The sequence below is a fragment of the Carassius auratus genome, chromosome 47 (genome assembly GCF_003368295.1).
Source record: "Carassius auratus strain Wakin chromosome 47, ASM336829v1, whole genome shotgun sequence".
In the NCBI taxonomy this organism is placed as follows: domain Eukaryota; kingdom Metazoa; phylum Chordata; class Actinopteri; order Cypriniformes; family Cyprinidae; genus Carassius; species Carassius auratus.
Genome location: NC_039289.1, coordinates 10,639,282 through 10,665,327, shown reverse-complemented (window position 1 = coordinate 10,665,327; position 26,046 = coordinate 10,639,282). Strand labels below are relative to the sequence as shown.

Here is a 26,046-nt window from a genome sequence, read left to right as displayed (position 1 = left end):
TTCCATTCACGCACAATCGCAAATGATGTACATAAAGAAGAAAATGAAGAAAGAAACATGAGTGATTTCCTGAGCTTTTTTTTGACAATCTTGGTGTTTATTGTAAGTATTGCAATTTATCTCACAACTTGAATCAGAGTGCATGTTTACAAAGAATGGCCACGAGTTCATCAGGACCTCTGTTTCTTCCGGGAGGAACCCGTTTCCCCCCCACCCCGAGTCTCTTGATATACCACAGATGCCGTCTCAGGATCAGTTCGGCGTTTCTCTCTTCCTCCGGAGCGACTGAGATCAGAGACGCGGGACCAGCACCACTTCTCCGGGAAGTGTCCTTGAATCCGGGCCTGGATCGTGCCTCAACGGGACACGGTCCATTCTCTTCAAACCAAACAAAAATGCACTGGCATCTCAGAATGGGCCTCGGCTTTAAATAGTGCAGATTCTTAAAACAATAAGATGAAAAGGAGGGACAATAAGAGACAAAAACAAGGTGTGCTCTCTGTGAGGAGACAACAGAGGTTCTCGTCTGTGGTTTGGCCAGGTCTTGATAAAGCACCGCTAACTTCAGTTCAACGCACGACCAAAGGAGTTTGTTCTAAACGCAATGGATTTACACCCACCTACTAAACCTCTCTTTAACACGGGTGAGTACAGCCCCGCACATATGGGCCGTTCAGCAGCCAGAAGCATTTGGTTGATGCTGGACCGGGACGTCCAGCAGATGTCTACTGCTGGCGGAGCGCTTACACAGCAGACCTGGCTTTAAAACACACTACAACACAGCTCTGCGTTTAGGGAGAAAATATCAAAATACAAATCATAAATCACAGACGGAGTGAGTTTGCGGTTTAGAAGAGATTTGGGAATCGTCTAAAAGGGAAGGGAATGCCATCAAAGATATGGCGAGCGAAATAAGTTAACCCTTTCCACCGATTTCAGATGAAGGGGAGAAAATAAATACGAATTAAGGAAATTTAATGCAGCCTGAATGCTTTGCGTTTTTTTTTTTTTGTTTAGTTTTTTGCCGCGCATGCGCCGTTCACTCCACGTGCACAGCGCACGATGCTAGTAGTGGAATGGCTTTCAGCTTTCAAAGAAATACAATTCTGAACATAAATCGAATAAATAAAGAGCGCAACTCAGAGTTAGCACGCCTGCGGTCGCTCGTTCTCGTGTGTCCGATTTTAAGTACTTCAATGTGTTGGATTTCTTCTGGTCGTTTCGTTTTTTTTTAAAAAGTCGTTGAATTCCTCGGGCAGCCACAGAATTAAAACTACTACGGTTTCATCCAGCATAATGAACAAATAATACTGTCCATGCCGCCGCGAAAGACTCTCAAGAGGAAGATAGTCGATCTTTGCAAAAATAGAATTTCAAATGCACACAAGACATAAAGCAACAGAGGCAATTTCTACCCATGGGTAACTAACCTTTTTCTTTTTCAACTTTCATTTATTAAACTATCGTATTTATGTACAAAAATGCGCACGTTGGCGTCGCTCGTTTGGACGGACACAAGCGTTGTGTCTCAGGAGTCGGAGTGCTAATTTGTTGATCAGAATACAAGAGTTTATTGCTTATTTCTGCCAGAAGAGACGTCGAGTTAAACACAGGGGTGGATATTTCTGGGCCAGCTCTACGGAGGGCTCTATGCGGTCGAGTGCAAGATCGCTGGGTTTTAGCTGCTGCGTGGAAAGTAGCTCCACGGTTTAGATGCACCAAAGATTCCCACAGCCATGGGATCATAGTTTTGCTGTTGTCTTTGAAGAACGCAGTAGATACTTCTGCTTTGTTGGTTTTTTCACGTAGCACCAATGACAGTCCTCGTCAGAAACATTAGAGCGGGTGGGAAGGAAATCAACGGGTGTGAGCCTCCTGGTGTTTGATATGGAGTCACACATCCAATTTGGGTGGGTTAAAGTCAATGTTTCACTAGTGACCAGTTCACGACCCTTTCATGTAGTGAATTAACAATCAGGGGTTTGGATTAAAAATTAAATACATCTAGTTTTATACATCTTAGCTTTCCTTTTCGGAAAAAAGGGGTTTTAGATAACGACAATTATCAGAAAAGTCTCTTATCGGGGAATAAAACCATCTACTAACCCAATTGAAATCACAATCACAGATTGTTTCCATCTCATTCGTATTCTTTTAGATACATTCACCAACTTTCATTCTATTGGGGGAGGGGCGGTGTTCTGGTCACCTGACTTAAATAGGAGTCTCTGATTGGTCGAGGAGGGAAAGGTGCCTATGAGGCAGGACTCATTTCGAGGGCTGGGATAGTGTGTGTGTGTGTGTGTGTGTAAAGGGGAGCTGGTTTTATGAGCTGAAGGCCAGTTTGATGCTGCAGGAGGAGTAGCCCTCATCGCTGGCAGTGCTCTGTAGACTGCTGTGGTCGTCCAGATCGCTGGTGCTGGCTGTGCTGATGCTGTCCAGCTCTCCATGAGAGAACTCTGTGCTCTCCACGTCCACCTCCATCTCTTCTGTGTCTAAAGAGAGAGCGAAACAAAGTCAGACAACGCTATCATAGCTTCAGAAGTTTATAACCGATTAGGATGAAGCTCAAACCTTGGTCGGAGTCGGAGCGGTCGGAGCCGAGGGTGGAGCCTACGCTGTCAGTGTGTATCCTCTCGCCCTCCAGCGCGCCCTCCAGCACGCCCCCGCCGTCCCGCAGCAGGTCCAGTCGCCTCTGGAGGTGACGCTTCTCTCGCTCCAAACTCTCCAACTGATACTGAGACTTACGCTCCGCTTCCTCCAGTTTCTGTGGGAAGACAAAGAACGGTGACTCACGGGTAATTACAGAAGATCACCAACAAAAGAATTCACTTGTGATCAGAGGTTATTACAGCTAATGCATAGGTGAAGACATGTTCGGCGTTACAAGACCTCTCATTTATCTAGTCCCTTTTTATCACTTCAGGATTGGGAGCAGTTGCGAGCCAGATTCAAACCTGCATTGATTTGCAAAGAACACCGCCCGTGTGTTTTGTCAAGCTTGTGTGACTGATGGATTTGTTTACTACAGCTCTGAAGCCAGTTCGGATCAATAATACACGTGACCTTATAATACATTACGCTGGAACAATGCAGCATGACCCCCAGCTACAACCACACACACACACACACACACACACACATAACTGGTCAGGACAGCTTAACCTGTTATTGGGGGAAAACCAGTAGGACTTAAGAATGAAAGCTAAACTGAAAACACAGGGTTATTATCAGATACATATTTTCAACAATAGAAAGTATCTGTCTGTACTGCTTGACATGCGTTTTACAAAAAAAAAGCTCTTAAGGGATAGAAACTGATCGGTCACGTGAAGGGACGTGGCTCTGCTCACAGGAAGCTGTTGTAAGGTGTTGTCTAAATGTGCGGATGTAAAAAATGTGAATAGTCTTTTACATACAATAAATCAAACTGCTTTTATTTGACTACTGATACAGTCATCTTTTTTAAAAAAAAAAAACCTGTTAATTTCTTGGTGTCTCTGAACTAATTTGAACTGGTGTTCCTGTGGCTCAGTGGTAGAGCATTGCATTTGCAGCGCAAAAGGTTGTGGGTTCAATTCCCAGGGGACACACACACTGGTAAAAAATGTATAGCTTGAATGCACTGTGAGTTGCTTTGGATAAAAGCGTCTGCTAAATGTAAATATGATTGTATCAGCTGTCCACCAATGTCAAAATGTCAAATTTAACAGGCGTGTGAATTGCAAACATGAGCAAAATGTAAAAAAATTTAAAAAAAACAGATGTAGTGATACCTGAGGTGAGGTTTTTTTATTCTATTGTTTAGAGTGGACAAGTCATCACTACAAGCAGAGACAGGGGTAAGCACCAAGGCTCAATGTGTCTGAGCATGTGTGCAAAGCACTAGGCCACAGCTCTGACATCACTGGCTTGATTCAGTAGCTCCTCTGAGGTGCGTTTACCTTTATGTGTGCTTTGGCCTTGTTGAGCAGCCCCAGAGTGGTGTGACGGCTGGACTCTGCTCCCAGCGGGATGAGAGCCTTCAATCGCTCCAGACACAAGCGAAGATGGGCTCGCCTGAAACACGACAACCAGAAACATCAGCCTCGTCCACATACACTCACATGAAAAAAAAATATATATATATGAAATGAACTCGCTGTTACTGAATCGGTTCCTGAGTGATCTGACCAACAGCACCTCTTTCTCTTGCTTAAACACAAAGCACGCTCACACGGACTACTTCTACTTCTATTCCAGTTACTCAAACGCCTTGAGGTTGCGATTGTTCACTTTCTGATGCAAGAGTGTGTATATCCTCTGTGTAGATCTCATTCAAAATATTCACAAGAACTATAATAGTGTATCGGTGACACTAAAATAACACTGACATCCAACAGTGTAGGCAAAGAAGACTGCTGCTCTCTTTCTTACACACACACACACAGAGTTTGTCTGGTCTGTGACAATGGTGGTTGATTTATCACAAGTCTTATCGCTCTGTCTGAGCACCACTGAGAGGGCACTGTTATCAGGACACCCATCGCTCTCTCTCTCTCACACACACACACACACACACACACACACACACACACACACACACACACACGCCTGTCGCAGATGCTCTACTGTCTCCGTGTGTGTGGACATTGATTGATCAGCCTGGTGTGTTAATGACTATACAGGGCAGACTGGTATTTTAGATTTACTTGTAGCTCATACAAATTACTGCACCAAGCCTCAAGTTCGTCTACACCCATTTTGCCAAACAACCCCTTCACAGTGGTGTAACCCAAATATCTTTTAAATATTTCTCAAGCCATGTATCGGCTTCCAGACATGAGCGTCACGTCACACACTCAAGCAGTGCTTGCCGGGAAGGCGGTATGTCTGTGTGTATGTTTGCTTTCGTCTGCGTGTGGCGTGATATATGACTTTCTTTCAGTCGGCAGACAGAGACCGTGCCAAAGAACAATCACTGAGTCTGTCGTCTCGCAGCCCGAGTCAAAAACAACATCTTCAAAAGACCCAATTATGACATCACGCACTAAACAGTTAAAAAAGAGATCAGTTGCATAACACGTGAAAACAAAACACGCAGAGACAAAAGCTAGACGTGAAAAGGTCTAGGTAAAGTTAGTTGTGTTTCAGTTACTATGAATAACTTGCGGTGTCAACAATGCATGCACAGTAAAGTTATGTAACACAGATTAATTTTATCACATTAGCTTTGCTGCAGAATCAAGAATCACTGTTAAAAATAAGTTTTTTTTTATTGGCATCAATGAAGAGCCTTTCCATGGCACAATGACGTTTAAAATATTCTTAACACTAAGAGAGAGAGAGAAAAAAAAAAAAAAGTGTATATATATATATATATATACACATACATACATACATACATACATACATACATACATACATACATACATATACACACACACACACACACACACACACACACACACACACATACATACACACACATACACACACACACACACACACACACACACACACACACATAATTCATTATGTACTGAAATGTTCCTTGGGGAACCCAAAAAGTTTTTCTATGACATTTGAAAAATTACTTTCGGAACCTATGTTTTAAGAGTAAACAATCTTTGAAACTCTGAGAAGTGGCTGATTTGGAAAAACGTGACATAAACGGACACAAATATAAACAGCCCTCCGCCAAGGGACTTTGATTCCAATGGAGTGCGATGACATTAGCATGCTGCTAAGCTAAAAGCGGAATGCTGTGCACAGAAATACTAAAATGGTAAAATGATAATTTTTATTGATACTTTTTTGTTGCATTGCATTCTGGGATTGTCTTCTCCACAAAGGAGCCTGTGACTAAAACAAGTTAACTATAATGCCTTAAAATGCTGCCTCTGTAGGCAGTTCATTTGGTTTTGGAACCGAGTAAATGAATGGCCCTTGATAATTGTGGGAGTGCAGAATCTGTGCTGCAAAGCTGCAAGTGCGAGTCTATTCTTCTGGTGGAGATCTGGCACTGGCAGAAGATGCCACGTTTTATACTCCTCTGCATTAGTCATTAAGAGAACTCTACAACTCGGTTTAATAATAACTCGAATCAAACGTGCCTCTTACTTTGGAGCGTGTTCAGACCTGCTCTCTCTTACACCCCGAGCAAGAATTTTATTATGACAAAACATCTTCACAATTGCTCATAAAAATAAACACACGCTCATAGTCAGGGCTGTCATGATCGTGAATTGGTTGGATTACATTTAATTATCAAACAAACAACTGAAATATATAATGTGCATTCATGTTTTATTTTTTTCCAAAGATTCTCTGTAGTATTGTTTTCTCCATTGCCTCACATAACTGCACAGATTACAGAGCGATGAACAGGCTCTGGGTTCTCAAGATCTAGTTCGGGATCTAATCAATACAGCAAGATTTACCCGCTTATTTAAGCCTTGTTTTATTCAAACGCTCGGCCACATCATTTCTGATGTCACAATGGGTGAGCACGCAGACGTGTCCCCTTCATATCAATAACAGTCCTGAGTTCTCGAACAGCTCTCAGATTAAACGAGAGCGATATCCTCCCCCACCACGTAAACACACACAGATGGGAGGTCATTATTGGAGCTAGTCCTCCGTTCTAATGTAATCTTGTCAAAAAAACTGGATGAAAAGCAACGCCAGCATGACATTAGAGAGACGTACCAACCTAAAAGCAACATACATTCACAATGGGAACAAAAGCAGCCTTCAAATATGAAGAACAAGGGAGGGAGAAAGAGGGAGAGATGGTTGCAGATGTAAAGTTAAAGGGAGGGGGTAGTCAGGATCGAGGGAATGAAAGGGAGATAAGTAAAGAGGTAGGAGGAAGAGAAAGATACCAGTGGAAAAAGAGTACAGAGAGAAACTATGATTGTACTCTACATAACATGCTTGCAAACAAAGAAGCCTTTGAGCCATGCATGGAAAACCAATGACGGCTTACTGTACAACACACAAAGCAGGGTGGATGTGCAAAAATACATATTTTCAAAATCTACCAGTGCATGGGTTGCCGGCATACAGCTAGTCAACTGACTAGTCTCATTCAAAATCAACAGAGCATAAAGTAATGGAATGGGCTACTTGGACTACTTATAACATGATCCACATCATGACTGCAATTTTCATGGTGGGATGCTCAAAGAAAATAACCTACAGACAAAAAAATGTGGATGTAGTAGTCTCTTATCCAACTGACTAGTCAGTTGTTGTAGTCAAAAGTTAAAACCCATCCATTGTAGAGGGATACAGATTGAGACCTATATCGGACCAAGGATATACCCTTGAGGTACCCCTGGCTACACACGCACTACTGTTAGAGCAATGGCTACAATCCACAGGAACATAAAGGAGCATATACAAATTTAGACAGTACCAGCTGTGGTGGAGCAAGGCCCACTCTGGCCCATCAGTAACTCATGGATTAGTTCACACATGCTGAGCTGTAATCTGCTCCACACTGCCCAGACTAGCAGACCCCACTCACATGCCCACCGAGTTTGTGTGTGCGTGCTCATGTGATTGCTACCCCCATCACAAAAGCTCCTGCAGATGGCTGTGTGCATGGAAAACACAGATTCTCTATTGTAAGGCTCTCTTTTACGTGGGTTGCAATTGGCTAGAAGGTTGTGGACACTTTAGATAATCTAATAAACACGAGGCAATCCCAAAAACAAGCGGGACTAAATCAGAAAACAGAAACATCCCCAGATGTTTGGATCACACCACTCTCTCTCAGAAAATCCACTCAATCCACTTTACTTTCCTTGCACGGAAGGACACCTGATCCGAACACACACAAAAATACACACACAGTGGTGGTGGAAGGGCAAACAGCCATAGGACTCTTCTGTGATAAGATCAAAGGCCATGACACATAAAGCAAAGGAACATAGGTGTTGATCAATGTGGCTGGCTATGATTGGATGACCTTCAGGGGCTTTGATTGGATGGCTGGATAGTATACCATTGTCCCGCCTGCCATGATGATTCCCTAGGCCAAGCATAACTCAATATATGACACTCTGTGATAGGCCTCAGGGCCGTAACCACCACAAACACTGAAGAGTACACGTCACCCCAATATTTCGACCGCAGTGGTTGAAGGATTTTTTTCAATGGCCAATTGTTAAGAAATTAAATTTGGTCCTTGTGCCAATCTTGAATGTTTGGTTGCAATCTTGGGACTGCAAACGGTCATATTTGACACAATGTAGAAACAAAAAGCAAATGTCATTATCAGGTTTTAAGGGTGTTGCTGGTGTCACCTGACAGTATCATCAAGGAATGTTACTTGCTTCCTAGATCTCTGCCTGTATTTCTAGAATTTTGTTGTACTAGTAAGGAGGAGTCTAAAAACATTGGGTGTGGATGTATAGCAAGGTTAATGATGCCATCAAGGATATGGGTCTGTTTGGGTGTTGTTTCTTTAACCTTATACACTAGTAACCATGCGTGTTGCACTTGAAGTGAGATTGGGACTCTCGGTGCAATGAAACGTGGTGTTCTTTTACAGAGCACAGTAAATGTGGGGCAATACAAAGGCCTCTGAATCTCAAATGTCCTCTGGTACACTCTTCAGACAACCTAAAGACTGCTACAGGGCTGTGTGTCCTTCCTGACTCATCCAAAACACCCAAAGCTTTGTCAACCTTCCATAGCATGAGTGTGCATCTACGTGTGCACTGCGAACATGCCCTAGCACGTGTGCAAGTCTACATTGCTTACTTGACCAAAGATCACGCTTCCTAAGCAGCTTTTGCTGGCCAAGAAAAGCTTAAAAAGGCATCAGGTCAAGGAGAACAGCCAGTTTCCGGAATTCCCAGGGGAAGGGGAATGTTTTGGCTCCAGCTTTCTCTGTAGCGCCGTAGAAAACCAGGAGGACAACATGTAAGGTTATCGGCAGCGAGTTCTTGAGGAGCACTCTTCAGCAACAGATGACGTTGAATCTTCTAAACACACTTTATTCCTAATGATTGTGGGTGGAAGTGTGTTGTAGCCAATCAGCCCGAGCTCCTCTACGTTCTAGGGCCTCTGGTCTATTTTCAGTAAGCCAGCTTGGCAGCTTTATTCCTGAGCCTATGCTTTCTGACTGTCAAACACAACACGGCCCACACATCTATAACAACATGCTTAACACACAACCAAACACCTTCGCTTTCATTCATACCCAATAATTAACAACCACACGTCCATAATTGGAAATAAAATCAATGATTTCCTTTCAATTCGACATTTTCCATTCTGACATCCGAAATGTGCAACCAAACCCAAGTTTAGGAAGTTGAGGCTTACCACATATGTTCAAAGGCATCATAAGATGAAACGGGGGCATGCTTGCACGAACACACGTGTGTTATCTGTGTGGTGGTTTGCGAGAAGCCGGAATGTGGTCACAGCTTTCATTTCCTTTCTCACGTCACAGCTTTCTTACATCTTCATCAAACAGAAACCGACACGAAATGGTCACCGCTTACTACCTGGGACTGCAGGAGGGCTTTGGTGAGCAGGAAACTGTCCCCTTGTGCTTCCAGTCGGGCCACTTAAGGCATGATTGGGGGGTTGAAAGGGGTGTATTACAGCTTTGAGCTGAAAGGGGTGTTAGGTGTCCTATCCTCCAGAACTCTAAAATTCATATGGAGTCAGGAGTAATATGGTTTGGTGTTGGGTGTGGCTACTGACTGTACCTTCGTCATATAGTGCTGTGTAATATTTGTTTGTGCTGACACTAAAGGCTTTTTTCAACAAGCCCTGTCCTCTTTATCTATACCAAACCCATACAACCCCACGCCGGCGCACTGACAACCCTTCACATGTATAGACATTATCTGAAAAACCCAGCTGGTCTGGGAGGAGATGAGTCTACTTGCATGCATGCGCGCACACACACACACACACATATATGGTGCATTTAAAACTACTCAAGTAAAACTGTGTGCTTTGGTCCACCAATGATTCTCCAGCAAAGTTCACACCCACGTCGCATCCAAAATGACTGGCAAGCAAAACTCCATTAATAGGCTGTGCTTAAGAAAAGTTAATAGAGCTCCAGGTTTTCATGTAGAGGGTCACAAAGAAGTTCCTGTTAGTCTAGACAAGAGTTATTTTCAATCTTTAAAGTGGAGCCTCCAGTATTTGCGTGCACCGAGCCTAAACAGCGGGCCCCGCACAGTCGGAGTCTAATCAGATAAGCACTCGTGAGACCAGAACATACAGTCCATCATCCGTAAATACGCGCGCATTATGGTTAGTCCACACATGGGTGGTTATTTCAAAGAAAAACACCGCCTATGAGTCCGGGGAAATTCAAAGAAATCACACATGTGTTCTCCTAATAAATGTACACCTACAGTAATTACTGGTTTCATTCTGTGAACTTCCTATTATGCAAATGACATTGTGAAAGAAGGGATATACGAGTGTGTGTTTCTGGTTTCTTTCGTCTCTCTGGACTCCGAGTAGTAATCTGACACTAAGGCTGCAGTAGTTGTGCAGAAACATGGGACGCGTGAGCCTTGAGGAGTGGGAATGCCCTTATATCAGTAGAAATGGGTCACCTCTTACTTTAACTTTTAGTTACTTGTTGCTGCAGGGACCAGCTGAAGACAACTGCAGGACAGTCCTTCTGTGTTTCTAACTTCCTGTTTGCGCCATGTAATGCCATTTTTATTTTTTCATATCTTAGGAATTTTGAAAAGTAGCTTCAATACTTGAGTCGAAGGGGAAAATGATATATTGAAGCACTGCAATATTATTCCTCATGATACTTTTTTTGTGTGTAACTTTTATTTTTATAACTTATGATCACCATTGCATAACTTTACAGTGTGTAAAGTGTTTACAATGGTGACTGCAAGTCTTTTCCTGCCATGACAAAGGTCAGCTCTTCCCTCACATAGCTTTTACTGGCACTTGCATGCCCATGCTTTACAAAAAAAAAAAAAAAAGCATGCAGGAAATAAAGCAACCAAACTGTAAAGCTCCCAACTTCCAATTTTGATTGTGAGTAAAAGACTGCAAGACATCTGTTTTCAATCACAAATAAACAAACAAAAAACTAAAGCAATGTTCACATATTGGGACTCCTTTCCTATTCTTAATTTTTCATAACCACTGGCAGTCTTCTCAGTATTACACTTGTAATATAGGGTAAAAAAATATGTAAAAATCGTACTTACCGATTTTTCTCTAGCTCATTGTGTGTGGACCTATAAAACAAAGCAGAAACAATAAATGAGCAAACATCAACGTGCTTCTGAGTCAATAAAGATACAATTTTTAAGATATTTAAAGTAAAATATCCAAAAACCACTAGGCTCGTGTTATATATTTTGTCCAGCTGATTACTAACAATATCGCTAATGTTTTCAACTACTTGTAAATCATGATAAAAATTCCCATTTTAAACTGTGACACGGGGCAGTGCAGTCGCCTGTCAATGACGTTACTTACCCTTTTGTTACCGCCTTTACTGACATAGAAACCACATGACAACAGTAGCTTCGTGACAAACTTCAACTAGAAAGAGATGCCGATCTCTCATGTGCTTTACTCGACAGGTGAGTTGTTTTGATTCATATCTTTACAAAAAACGTATGCTATTGTAACGATCAACAAGATTAGTATTATGGGGCATACACGCCAAACGCGGGGCATCGCGTCTCTAGACCCACGCGAGGACGCGCGAGATCCATCGTCTGATCGCGTCGTTGCATTGACTTTGTATGTAATCTACTTGCGCGAAACGTTGAACTCGCGTTAAATCCATGATTTATCTTTCCGTCTGATTGATGGCCGTCAGCGGTTGAGTAGAAGACAACAAATCCCATCATTCCACGCTCCTAGCGTCATCAAACCACGCGATTGTTTTGGGAGTGAGCCCTCTAGTGGCAGGCCCTACAACCTGTACCTTTAAGTGCAAGGTTTTTATCATAACCCTCATCATAAGAATAAGCTCATTTCTTGAGCACTTATCTCCTTCCTTAAACGTCAGCTCTCATTGTAAGATCAGAGAACAGAGAAAAAAGCCTGGTCGCTCGTAAAGCACAAGGCTATGCATCATTAAGGATTTACTAATTAATCTTTATTGGGGGGTTGAACCAGCCACAACAAAACCAGTGGCTCCAGAGGGAATTATAAAGGCTCCAGTAAATGACCCACATGTCACTGCAACTCTTTGTTTGCAAGGAAAAGACCGAGAAATGAAGTGTGCAGAGCAGAGAAAGCGAGCACAATGACCAGCCTATCTGCGAGCACGTGAGAGAGCTCTCCTCCTCGTACAATGAGTGAGTGCCAGTGGACGCACTCTCTTTCTCTCTCTCTCTCCGAGAGCACGAGTCAGTGTTACGTTGATAATGTAAAGTGAATCAGTCGTCCCCCTAAGAGGCTCTTTGTGTAGCAACACGCTGAAAGCTTTTCCAAATCTCTAGATGGCCGGCCAACCCGGTGCATGGCAATGCTGGTTGCAGCGGCAGCAAGACGTGGCTGCAGCGAGGGCCTACTTCTCCGTGGGTCATGTGACCACTTCCCTTACTGGCAACTATTAATACCAAGACCGTGTTTTCAGGCATCCTGTTGGTGACCTTATTGCCACTTCTGCAAGGGAGGATGCTTGCAAGCTCAGGGGGGAGGAGGAATGGAGCAAGGGAGGAAAACACAAGTGAAAAAAACTACAGTACAGCTGTGTTTACATAGTTTTGTTTGACAGTATGTGTAGTGTCAAGAGATATACACTCTAGGAAAAGTCCATTCAAATGGGACCATGAAATGATTTGTCAAGGTTTTTTTTAACTGTAGTTTGAATTAAACATTGCATTGCGTTTTAGGGTTAAAGGAAACAATTTTTAATGTAACTGATAATGTACTGGCAGAAAATTGCTAGTACGTTTTTCCATCACACTGGTGTATTCTGTAGTTAATATTCACAGCATACGTGTGGAAATCTTGTGTTTTAATGCTCAAAAATGTGGGTTGCCCACATATGTTATTAAACGTATGTGGAAAGGTATTTTTCCCTACAATCTTTCCACCATCTACATTTCAACTGAAGCGGCCTGAATGAACTCACCTCAGGAGACACACACAAGCATGCCAGATGACCAGATAGTGTTTTCTTTACATCCCCCCATCAGTGCTCGCTTTGTGTACAGTAACACAGACCTGAGATCAGTCATCAAGATGTCTGCTACTTAGAAATCCAATGAAACAAAACAGAGACAACTCACACAACACTAAACAGAGTCACACGCACACTGTCTGAAGAAAAAAAAAAAACTCCTGCGAGCTGTTTTTGGTCAACTCAAAACCGATTGATAGATGCCATTTTCAGTCAACGTAAAACCTGTAGCTAGTTGGCATTTTGAAAAACTCAAATTCTCTATTTAGATGCCATTTTTGTACAATGTAAAACCTGTAGCTAGGTTAAATTTTGATAAACTCAATTTCTGTAGTTAGATGCCATTTTCGGTCAATGTCAAACCTTTAGCTGTAAGGCATTTATTATAAATGTAAAACCTGTAGCTAGATGGCATTTTGCTAAACTCAAATTCATAGTTAAATGCCATTTTTGGTCAACGTAAAACCTGTAGCTAGATGGCATTTTGAAAAACTCAAATTCTGTAGTTAGATGCCAAACTCTGGGCATCTCGAATCTTAGAGAACTACCTACACATACAACATTGTAGACATCTCAGAGAAAAGTCACCTACCTAGATGGCATGTTAAACGTGAATTAACCTACCCTTATGAAAATTAACCAAGGTTGTATTATAGTAAACGCATAGTGAACAATGGTTTTACTAACTAAGGTTAGTGTAGCAAAACCATGGTTTAACTATAATAACCATGTTTTCTGGTTTAATTTGTAGTAAACCCATTGTAAATGTTCCCAAGGGTATTACACTTAACCCAGTTGGCAATTCTGGGCTTCACAAAACCTATTGAGCTGCCTACCTGGATTACTTTTTTTGGCCACCTCAAGAGCTAGTAAACGGTCTACCAACATAAAATAGTTTGGAATCACATCATTTTCGTGATTTAACAAAGCACCTGTAAACAGACAGATTAAACGCCTGGTATCGTATTTTCGATTAGTTTGTTTCATGAAATTGACATTTGGCGGAAAAAGACATTTTCCAAACCATGTTTTAGAAGGAGAATTACATGGAAAATTAATTTAATAAAGACGCCTCAGGCTGTTCACCTTGGCAGCCTGAAAACAACAGTTGCTGTAAATAAGAGCCGTGTGTTCAAGGGACAGGGGCAAAACTAAAGTACTCCTCTCTCGTGAGAATAAATAGTGCAAACTGGATTGTTTTTTTTTTTTCTTGTTTTTTTTCCCACTGACTGTCTAGCAGACATTTACAAAATAAACCGAGAATATAAACACTGCAGGGTTTCACTTCAAACGAAACCCAATGGCGCCCGAAGACGCAAACAGGACGTGAGTTTTCACACGGTCCCTAACCTCACCGCAGCAGCAGTCCAGTTTGACAATCAGCTGATGAGAGCTCCCCTCCCCCGAAACAACGAAAAATAACAATACACCTTCTTTTAAATATTTTAATATATATCTGATAGGCTTTGCTCTATTCATACAAGGCATTTAAAAGTTGATATTGGTTCTTAACATAACAAAAACAAGCCATAAATTAAATCAAGGCGACTGGAAGATTAGCTAAAAACTGATTCAAGTCAGTATTAATGCAAGTGGTAGTGCTGACAGATGTCATAGCATTAGTGATCTATGCACACGTCTCTCTCTCTCTGGCTCTTCTCCAGCTTTTTTTTTTTTTTTTTTTTCAATGTCGTGGAGTCATGTGCTTACCTGTTGTGATTGTTGCTGCACTTTTTATTTCGTAGTTTCCTTTGTCTCTGGTAGCTGGAGTGCTCAATAGACGGAAAGGTCGAGGCATATCCGTGTTCAGACTCTGAAAAAGACGCCGCAGAAACGTGTCACACGCCAGAAACGAGCCAAGTCCCTTTAAAAACCCTCAAACAGTTCAAAACACAGTCGATCCACACCTTGCTCTGCACGACAGGACAGTTTGCATGTTATAAAAAATATCAATACCGTGTACCTCTTTCTCTCCTTTCTATATATTCGGCTGCTTCCAGTAACCTCTGGATATTCAGCACAGCAGTCATCGTCTGAATAAATCTAGATAGATGTGTTTCTATGTCTAATTTGGGATCACGATGACAGCTGTAGCATTGAATATCCTCCGACGATTCACCTGTTTGGTGTTTTTGTTTCTCTTTGCAGAGCCGTCGAGACTCGAGGTACTTCCTGCACTGTCACCAAACTAGCTACAGGAAATTAAACTCAAATAAAACACCCGATGCCTGAATATCAGAGTGTTAAAAGTGCTTTAGGAAAACAGTCGAATACAAAGTGTATAAAATGAATAGAAACAGGTACAAAAGAGTCACAGAGAGCCCAGCCTGCGAAGTCCCTCCCTGCTGCTTGGGCTCGATTCCCCTCCCCTCAGTTTGTTTACCTAACGTTACTGCTTTTAACAGCTGAGAGGATGGAGAGCTCAGCGCGGGGCATTGTGGGAAATGTAGGCTTTCACTAGACGGGCCCTTTAACTCCGAAAGGACAAGCGGATTTATTATTACGCTATTTTACGTACTAAAAGAATAACATTGATTGAACAGTTAAATCTATCATTCATAGTAGTTTATAAACATATGTTTCATAGTACATTATACGGGTATAAAAAAAGTCTACCTTATGGATATCTCGCATATATATATATATATATATATATATATATATATATATATATATATATATATATATATATATATATATATATATATATATATATAGTACATTATACGGGTAAAAAAAGTCTACCTTATGGATATGTCTACCTTATGGATATATAGTACATTATATGGGTATAAAAAAAGTCTACCTTATGGATATATCTACCTTATGGATATATAGTACATTATACGGGTATAAAAAAAGTCTACCTTATGGATATCTCGCATATATATATATATATTTTTTTTTTTTTTTTTTTTTTTCAATTTACTATTATATTATTTTTGTGAATAACAAATGTTATGAAAAAAAAAATATTTTCCTATATAGATGTACAGTCCAAGCTACCTAACTAGTCATGTAACAAGCGAGAATGTGTTTTGTAAAATTTGCGTTACATGTGTATAGTTAACTTAAAAAAAACAAAAAAAACAACTCTGATTTAATGTTGTGTTCCTCGTTTTGATATTCCGTACTTCGTCTCCCACAATCCCTCACTTCCAGCCCGTTTAAGCCAGGCCCAGCAACATATGACATCACAGCACCGCAGCGCCGTGATTGGTCAAATGCCCCAGAAAGCAACGGCCGACGCAACACACCCTGACCAATCAGAGCAGCGCAAAGTGCTCCATGTGGATGTTAAGTAAACACACCCCCTAGAAAACAGGAAGGCAGTTTGGAGAACTCTTTTGAACTAGACTTATGCAGTCTGCATAAAAAAAAATAATTAAAAAAAATCTGATTTAAACGGTGTGACTCGGGTTTGCTGTAAATCGCAATAAATAACTAAAAATAAGAGCGATATCGCGAAAACATTATAAAATCTATAGTTTTTTAATTGCTTCATATTAACCTCTTTTATATATACACAACCACCAGTCTTTTACATTAACATCAATAAATAAAAAAAACATCGTTGCCAAATAGATTTTTCCTACCTTGCCAAAGCACAATTTAATGCTCAAACAAAAATAGCTTCATATGTTTAAATGCCTTTATTTGTAAAATAAACGTTTAATCGTCACGCATAACGTTACTCTCTTCTAGCAGGTGCGTAATGGATAGTTTTAGAAGCATATAACGGTGTAGCCCAGTAAGAGGTGACGTCAGCGTGTGTGTCGTGCTAGAATATTAGTGGGTTTATTTATTTATTTAGTTGTTTATGTTCCTCCAGAGAAGGAGATTCAGCCTAGCATGTGTGACAGAGTCTGAACTGCCCCATGTGACAGTGCATCCCGTCTTGGGACAGCAGTCTGCGATTTGGGACATATAGTGCAGTGCAGAGGGAATTTTTCACCTGTTTCTGTGTCTCTGACACTTTAAATGAAACATAAAGACGTGAAATGTGGCGTTTAATGACTTCGTGCCGTTCAAATAGCCATGAAACAATTCAAGTTTCTGCATTATAAAAATGTTAAAATATATATAAAAAAGGTCTCCTTTTACATTTTGGAAACTTGATCCTTTAAAAGCATTGTGGCTGTGCATTGCATATCGGGGCACTGCATCTCGTCTGATTGTTCGTTGAACTGGATCCTTTGTTGTCTGAGTCTATCGACAATGAAACAGTTCGTCTGCATTATAAAAGAGTCGAGGGCACTCAGAAGTGCACTATAATTTGACTTACTTCCATCCTTTCTCTCGGCGCTCTCAATGTAACGCGCAGCCTCCAGTAAAACCTGCACATTTTCCAGGAAAGTGTTTATCACGGAAGAGTCTCTGGAGTTGAAGACGTCATTGAAAGGACAAGTAGACATCTCAAAATCTTGTTGATCTAAAGATGTTTCGGACTCCAGAAACAAGTCCTCGGCCCTCATCTCTCTTCGTTGCCTCTCACTCCTCACCATGTTGTTCTCGTGCGCTGAATATGGTTGGAATGGAAACTGTATGTGACTTATTGTGCTGTACTGTGCTCACTGGCTCCACTGAATAAATGAGGGCGATGTAATGGATGAGGAGATAAAACACCTCGGCATTCCCGGGTCCTAGTGTCCGCCGCGTGCCGTCTGTCACGTCTACGACGTGCACCCCAGATAGTGACGTCATCCACCTGCGCCCGTGCAGTCCTACATTTTATTTCGTGTAACATAAAAAAAAAAACACTGAGAGAAACATACAAGTTTTCTTGTAAGCAAATAAACCCTGACCCAAAGTTAATCTACTTTCGTAGGTCTAACGTCTTAAAAGTGAGTGGAACGTACATTCAAATAGTACAATACATTGACTTTTGAATAAGTTATTCCTTTGTAACTGTTTAAAAGTTTGTTTTATATAGTATGGATGTAATCCTGATGTACTTCTATAGTCATGTTGTCATTGTCAAGTGATCTTTTCTATTATATAGTAGGGAAATATGCAATTTTGGATTCAGCCATATCAGACATAAAAAGCATTGCTAAGCTACAAAAACAGTGCAACGCTATGTGCCGCACAGTGATATGGCTCTTACAAACTGAAATTAGTCCACCATCGTCCCTTACTTAAACAGTTAAAGACTTTTTATGGCTCATTAACTTTATCAAGCATTATAGAGCCCGAACAACATGTCGCGTTTTGGTTTGGTTAGAAGAGAAACTTTTTGTCACGCCCAGTTTAAATGAGCAGCCATTAAGCTTGTTGTTTATTTCCATTCATTTGCATGCAGAAACTGGAGACTGGAAATGCGAGCTCATGCGAAAATAAAGTTTGGCTGCTTCAGTTTTGGTGAAATTTGACTTGTGTATCGTTACATCACATTGTGACTCCTTAGCATCAGCAACTGACAGGGAACCAACATTCTTCAAAATATCTTCATTTGTGTTGAACATGTAAAAAAAAAAAAAAAAAAAAATACAGGTTTGTAACAATTTTTGTTATAATTTGTTATAATTTTTGTATAATTTGTCAATATGAAATAAATGCTTACTGAAATTAAATGGAATATTTAAAACATTTCAAATATTTTATTTAATCAATATTTGCTATGGCAACATTTTTAATTTTCATTTAGTTTGAATTACTAAAATAACTAAAATTATGAATAAAAATGAATTTAAAAAAAAAAAAAGCACAACAAAACTACTTAAATATTAACTAAAACTAAAGTGACAGAAAAAAAATAAATCTAATTCAATATATTAACAGAAACTATTATGGCACAATCAATAATAAAAGCACAAACACTGCCTACGTAGCTGAATACAAAGAACACAAGCTTCAAATCCACAGGTTTGTAACATTTCAGGAATGTGTAGATTGTAAATTCTTATATTTATTTTTATACGTTATATGTTGAAATTATTTTGTTGAAATAAGGCGCCGCAGAGCATGATGTTATTCTTCATCCATTGCAATGTCAGATTAAATTTGCATCTTCAAAATATAGTGCGACTGCCATTGTTATATTTAATACCCACGTATGAGTGTCCATTCACACTGCCTGGTCTATCATTTAGGTTATGAGTGATTCTAACTAAACAAAACCTGGAAAGGTCCAAATCCTGACACATGCTCACGCCATCAGTCGTGGCTGACAGCAGCACTAAAACACCATCATCAAGAGAGAAATACGTTTCAAAGACAGCGTTCGCTGCACAGGGAGGGCGGAGAGGCTCGAGTTCACTGTCCGTTCCCTGCGGTCTTTGACTTTTTTACCAGCGCCAGCACAAGGGGATGGCAGAGCTCAGCTCTCCCGGCACTTCAAAGCCAGCGCACAGGGCTTCAGCCGTTTGATGTTAAGTTCACAGGAAACTTGAAAGTGGAAAGCACAAGAAAGCCAGCGAGCTGTATGTCTAAAAGGACAGGAATTGGTAACGTGGCCTTCAATGCTTGCTAGTCACACACCTGATGATGATGCAAGGCATTGTGGGAGACAAGCGGAGCTGAAAAGGCTTGTTTTGTTGAACTAGTCCTTGATGTTGTCAGCAGAAGCCCGTGAGTCATGAACTGCACCTTTAGTCTGAGTGTTATTTTAGTTTTTGGTATTTGTATATGCTTATAAAGTCTTTCAACAGACTGCATTTAGTTGGTGACAAATACAATTTAAAAAGTAATTGTGTGAAATATTATTACAATTTAAAATGACTTAAAATAAAATAATACTCTTTGATGAATACAACTTAGGATGTTGTATTATCAAAAGCAAAACGGATCTGAGATCTCCTTGTTTGAGGGTGTGCCTCGTATTTGGATAAGACCAAAAAGGTCGCGACCTTTGCTCAAGTCCCACTCAAACCTCTCACTCCTTTGTTTTAAATGGGCATGATGCTATTAATGGCATTTTACAACCCCCAGCACTTCTATAGCTCTCTACAATCAGTCACGTTTAAAAAGCCCTTTGAGACCTTAATTAAAGAGGAGCCAGGAGTGGACCAGCGCTTTAGTTAAAGCCAATGCGATCAACCTTCACTGCAGGCTATCTAGGGGTCAGACTGCCTCGTTAGGGCCATGACAACACAACAGTCACCAGCCAATCCCCCGCGCCCAGCCTCCAGACCACATCCACCTGCTTAAATATTTAACACGCTCATTCACACGACCCGCAGCCCAGGCTCCCACAAACCATTAAAAATGTATCCTCTTGCTGGGTTGGCAGCATTTGAAAACAATTAGCCGTGACTGTAAGTGTAGTTATCGCTGAAGCTCTGGGGCACAACAATAGCATTTAAACATCTCTTACAACATGTTTAAAAAGTCTTCACGGAGGAATCCAGGAGCTCTCGTGCTCAAAGCCATATCAGTTATGTAACTGTGATGATAGACTGCGGATGAAGAAGTAGCTAGTATTGTCAGAATGGAACTGGTAATGGCGGTCTCCTCCCACATGTGTTCATACTGACGGTGTCTCTCCACCTACACGCTCACTCGGTGACATTCACAATAAATGCCAACAATCTGTGGCACTCTAAGGGAAAGCTTCACTTTAGGGGGTGAGCGTTTGATAATTAGCTTCGAGGCCCACCGGTGTGGGACAAAAAGAGTCTCAAAATGCGTCAATACAACTGTACCTTTCAGTAGTGAAGTTTAGGCAGTTTATTAAAATCCTCTTTATTTTCATTACAGAAGTATTGAGTTTAGTCTGCTAATGCTAAAGAAGTCAACTCTATGACAATAAAAATCCTAAACGATCCCGAAATTTCAACCTTATTCATCTTATTATTAAAAATAAGCTGTATTAGTTATTTCAACAAATTGGTTAAAATAATTTGATCAGAATATCATAGCGATAGTAAGCAACCCACCTTAAACGTCTTAGCAATATATGCTAAAATCCACACTAAACACCTAAGCAATCATTAAAAAAAATGTGCATTGTGGCTCCAGGCCTTTGCAAGAACTTCTAAATGTACACACTTCGTTCAAACTTAGTTTTGTAGATACTTTAAAGGGGTCATATGATGCATTTTTTATAAATATCATTATTTTGTGTATTTGGTGTAACAGAATATGGTGACATGCTTTAATGTTCAAAAAACACATATATATTTTTAAATACTGTACATTATTGTAGGTCCTCTATGCACTGCCTCTCTCAAGCACGTCGTTTTCTACAAAGTCCCTCCTTCTGATAAGTGCAGTCTGCTCTGATTGGCCAACTGACCTAATGTATTGTGATTGGCTGAACACCACAAGCACTCGTGTACAAAGAAATGTAAAGCCACTTTACCATACACGTGAGCTTCATCTTTCAAAATAAATGTAAAGACATTTAATACTGTCCTTAGTTTTACCATCAGTTGCGCAAAACTCTGCATTTGAACATTCAATAGTAAATACTTAAACTTATAAGAAAACATACTTACAGTAGCTAAATCAGAAGCGCCAGATTTTCGTAGCACAGTCGGAATGACCTCCTCTCCTAGGTTCACAAAACAGTTGTCCATAAAATGCATTGCTGCGTTACTGAAACCACGGCTTCTTTCTTTGCGTGAACATTTGGGCGGCATTACGCAAATATTTCCACATAGTGATGTAGGGATGTGGGGGCGTGTTTGAATTAGCTGTTTTAGGGGGCGAGGCAGAGTCTTAACTTTTATAAAGAATATATCTTTGGATTTGTGACTTTAGTCTTTGCAAGTTAACAGATCTTCTTTATGCACCAAGAGCTTATAACACTCCAAAGAGAAAGGAAAATTTGAAATCACATCATATGACGCCTTTAAAGGTACAGGTTGTAGGACCTGCCACTAGGGGGCGCACTATCAAAACAATAACAATCGCGTGGTTTGATGACGCTAAGAAGGAGCGTGGGATGATGGGATTTGTTGTCTTCTACCCAACCGCTGATGGCCATCAATCAGACGGAAAGATAAATCATGGATTTAATGCGAGTCCAACGATTTGCGCGAGTCGATTACATACAAAGTCAATGCAAAGATGCGATCAGACGAGTCCTCGTGTCACTGTTCAGAATGGGAGTTTTCTCATGATTTATAAGTAGTTGAAAACATTAGAGATATTGTTAGTGGTTTTTGGATATTTTACTGCAGATATCTTACAAATTGTACCTTTAAGTCTGGATGGGCTATATTTGTTAAAGGTAGGATAGGCAGTTTCAGAGAGGCTAGCAGTAGCAAGCTAGGTGTGAAAGCATAAGATCCCGCCCTCCCTGCAAATCACTCTCCAAAGCCACGCCTCCTTCCAAAACACATGACCGCGCTCCAGCAGACCAGAGAACATCTGCGTTTAAACTGCAACTGGTCTTCCTGTTTACATCTATTTGTATACTGAACTGCGCGATTGGTCATTTTCTATTCATAGTTAATAATTCTAATGCAAAGTTGTGTTATTCGTCGATTCTTGTACACATACGACAGAATTTCATTTACACTGAACTTAATCACCATTCTGTTGCCTTGCTATTGCCATTTCATTCTTGGAAATCTAGTTTAATCTTGAATTTCTTTATCAAAGAAGCTCGAGATTAGATTTACTGTATATCGACACAGTCTTAAGTAATAGCTTGTCAAATGAAACAGGATATGCGGTTGCTTCTGAAACTTGTATACCATACTCAGCACTAAGAGTGACTCAGTCTTCTCACATTTGGTGCTACATTTCACCGCTAAGTGTGAATTAGTGATGATGACCCTCCCTGTGTTTCTCATTCGGGTTTTGAATGCGCATATTAGCATGTGTTTGCACTGTAAAGCTGACCTCTGAGTATAAAAACACCACTACAAATATTCTCTTAGCTTCCCTGTTGTTCTGTAATGATGGTGATTAGTGTAAACTGCAAGTGACTCCCTAGAGGCATTTACTTAGCAGACTAGCACAAGCTAGCGCTGTTTAACTGGCCTTCTTTGTCTAAAGTGTAATCAGCTGTGTGTGGCCTTTATTCATCGAGTGTTGATGGATTTTTGTCTAATCATGTTCAAAACCTCACCCACCACTGTAAACAGGGAGCGAGAACTATTTACAGAAATTAACTGAATAACACCTTAGCTTATGAGATTATTCATAGGTTATTCGTGTTATGCAGTGACATCTGTAGCTCTTCAATATGTCCTAACCGTTATTTTTTACTTATTTTAATCACAATGTTTGAAAGCATTAGGCCTATATGAATTTATAAACTTTATTGAACTGCATGGGATAATTTAAAGCCAGACGAACCACAAAACATTGGAACTGACAGAAATCCATCGCTAATACTCACTGACGTTTGGGGTGATGTCACTTCCTGGAAGATGAGGTCAGTAAGGAACTGCCATTGTTGGTGAAAAGCGTTACAATAGACACCAAGCCACAGGAACACAGGAAAAGCCTGTACAAATATTGCCAATTTAAACAATATTTCAAAGAAAACTTGTCTTAGTCTTAGTCTTGTTTGAAATGTTTTGATTGACTAACAGGAAAATCTCTGAAATAGTCCCAATTTAATGATGTACGAGCTAATATCATGCTAACTATAAACTTATTTGATGCCAAAATTTGTCTAAAAATACATAGCATATTTGTGCTATTTTAATACCTATTATTAGCTTAGCAACATGCTAACAACAAACTCTTACGCAATACTTGTATTTTTACTCTTGTTTTGCGCTAGAAACGTCACGTTGTTTAGCAACAAACTCTTATGTGAAAATTTCACACAGCATTTTTTTATTAGCATAAGAAAAATTTATAAATATTTCAAATAGCTTTTAATAAATTGCCAGTTTTCATTTAAGAAGTTAGTTTTGGACCTGAAGAAAAAAAACATCCCAACGACTCGTGATATTGTTCTTAAAGAATAAATTGCTTAATAAATAAATTATTTTTTATGATAGAAGTTAGTGGACCACCTTTATTTAAAATTATTTGATATTGTTATAAATAATAAAAAAAAAAAACGATCAAATAGAATTTGCATATTTTCTTTAAATATTGATTCATAATTAATCCTGCGAATATTTTTGAGGCCTCAAGTGCTTTAGCCTATTAGTTTCGGGTCATTCAGGGGGTCTTTGCTTTGTCCAGACGCCTCCAAGACACGGAGAAGGACTTCCTGGATGTTATCATGGCTGAACTATCCACACCCTTCCCTTCAGAAACAGTATCATAACAACATATACCGGACCCCTTCCTGTATCTAAGCAATCAACATACAGTCCCTCTTACCCTCTATTTACACAAGTGCATCCATATGCATGCCAAACCCTCTTGATACGACTACACACTAGCACGCAATTGCCCTTTGGCTTTTGTAGCTCATTGTGTTCCTGTGTTCCCGAGGAGGGACAGCTGGTGACAATGGATGGGGGACAGAAAGATAAAGAGAGAGGGGGTTGGTGTTAAAGAGGGGTCCGATCTCTTCACTCGGTGTGATCTGTCTCACTATGTTGCGGTTTGCCGTCTTAACCAGATAACCGGTTATTATTTGCGTGACACATCCACAGACACCTGTCTCTGTTGAGACATCTGTCATCTGGTCTCTCACTGAGAGTAAACGGGTTTCTGCCTTCGGCTCTTTGAAGCGGCGAGACGCTGCCGTAGCTGTTAGCATGAGGCCTCCTCGGAAAATTACAAGGAAGGAAAGGAGATGATTAAAGATAGAGCGACAGGCCGAAGGACTTAATGACTGCCTGAGGCCAGGATGTTGTGGAAGTTGTGAACGTTGAATGCATCTATCACCTCCTTTTAACAGTAGGACAAACACATTTAGGTGTGGACTTTTAATCAGCGATCGAGGCTAGGAATGGTGACGGACTTGTTTTTAATGGTATAGCTGGTGAGTCAGTCAGAACATTAGATTTTATCACAGAAACACAGTGGCAGTAATCAAATCAACACGGCTGACACAATCGCTGTGTTTAAAACCTAATGAGCTGCCTATGAAGATGGCAATTTAAGGCATCATAGCCGTGCTCCCTATTTGAAATTTGTTCCAAAATATCAATAAAGGTTGATGTTAGCATGCATGCTATGCATTTTTACACTTAAGATAAAGTTTTACACTTAAGATTTGTATACTAGGTGTTTGTACGCTTTATAAAGTATCATGTGATTAGCTGCAAACTCCGTTTTTTAGCAAGCCTAAAAGAGCATGTGTGCTGTGATTTCTCGCTTAAAGTAGCACATTGTTAGCTTAGCACTCTTATGCTTTAATAAGTCTAAAACACATAACATTTATTTTTTTATGTTTAAAGTATCACATTGTTAGGATTGCAACAGGCTAACTGCAACATTACATGACACTTTAATAAGCCTAAAAATACATTGCATTAGTGTGCTATGTGTTTCTATGCTTTAGGCATGTCCGAAGACTTCACTTCCTGTCTCCTTAAATGCCTTCATCTGATAGATTTTGAACGCAGCATACATGTTTCCTTCGGTGCCTTTGATATCCCACAATCCTGTGCATTCAATATAGTGAAAGTTGAGCTAAAAAAAATAAAGATAGAATCTGAAAATAGCGGTTGGTGGTCAGGTTTTGTGTGAATGTAGGTTTGACCAACTATTTTATATTTGATGTCATTTCTAGTGAAAGATCTAGTGTCTAGTGATCCAAGTCAGTATTGTAGTAATTTAATATTTGCTTAGTTTTTATCAAAGCTCTCTCTATTTTATTTTTTTGTAGATCATTAACATTATGCTGCCTCAGAAGTCTGTCCAAAATTATTTTCAAGAGGTACCTTCGTGTGCAAACATTGCCTGCAAAGTCATTGCCTGATAAGGGAGCAAGATATCAAGATTTCAGACGCAGCCTTAAGGATCAGACTGTTAGCTTAGCAACATGCTAACTACAAACTCTTATACAGCCTGTAACATATTTGTTGTCTATGTGT

General features: G+C 40.3%; 1 protein-coding gene across 2 annotated transcripts; it reads right to left on the bottom strand.

The window, feature by feature from the left end:
• Nucleotides 1-75: 75 nt before the first annotated feature.
• Nucleotides 76-17,749, bottom strand: LOC113065098 (max-interacting protein 1-like). Of its 2 annotated transcripts, none has more exons than XM_026236279.1 (6): nt 17,427-17,749; nt 14,852-14,954; nt 11,205-11,234; nt 3,945-4,059; nt 2,575-2,767; nt 76-2,495 (listed from the first exon to the last, which is right to left on the bottom strand). In XM_026236279.1, the coding sequence occupies exons 1-6, from the start codon at nt 17,644-17,646 to the stop codon at nt 2,326-2,328; spliced, it is 831 nt and encodes a 276-aa protein (XP_026092064.1). In that variant the 5' UTR covers nt 17,647-17,749; the 3' UTR covers nt 76-2,325. The 2 variants fall into 2 exon arrangements, with proteins under 2 accessions (XP_026092064.1, XP_026092065.1); XM_026236280.1 differs by lacking the exon at nt 17,427-17,749 and adding an exon at nt 15,105-15,527.
• Between the last annotated feature and the right edge of the window lie 8,297 nt (nt 17,750-26,046).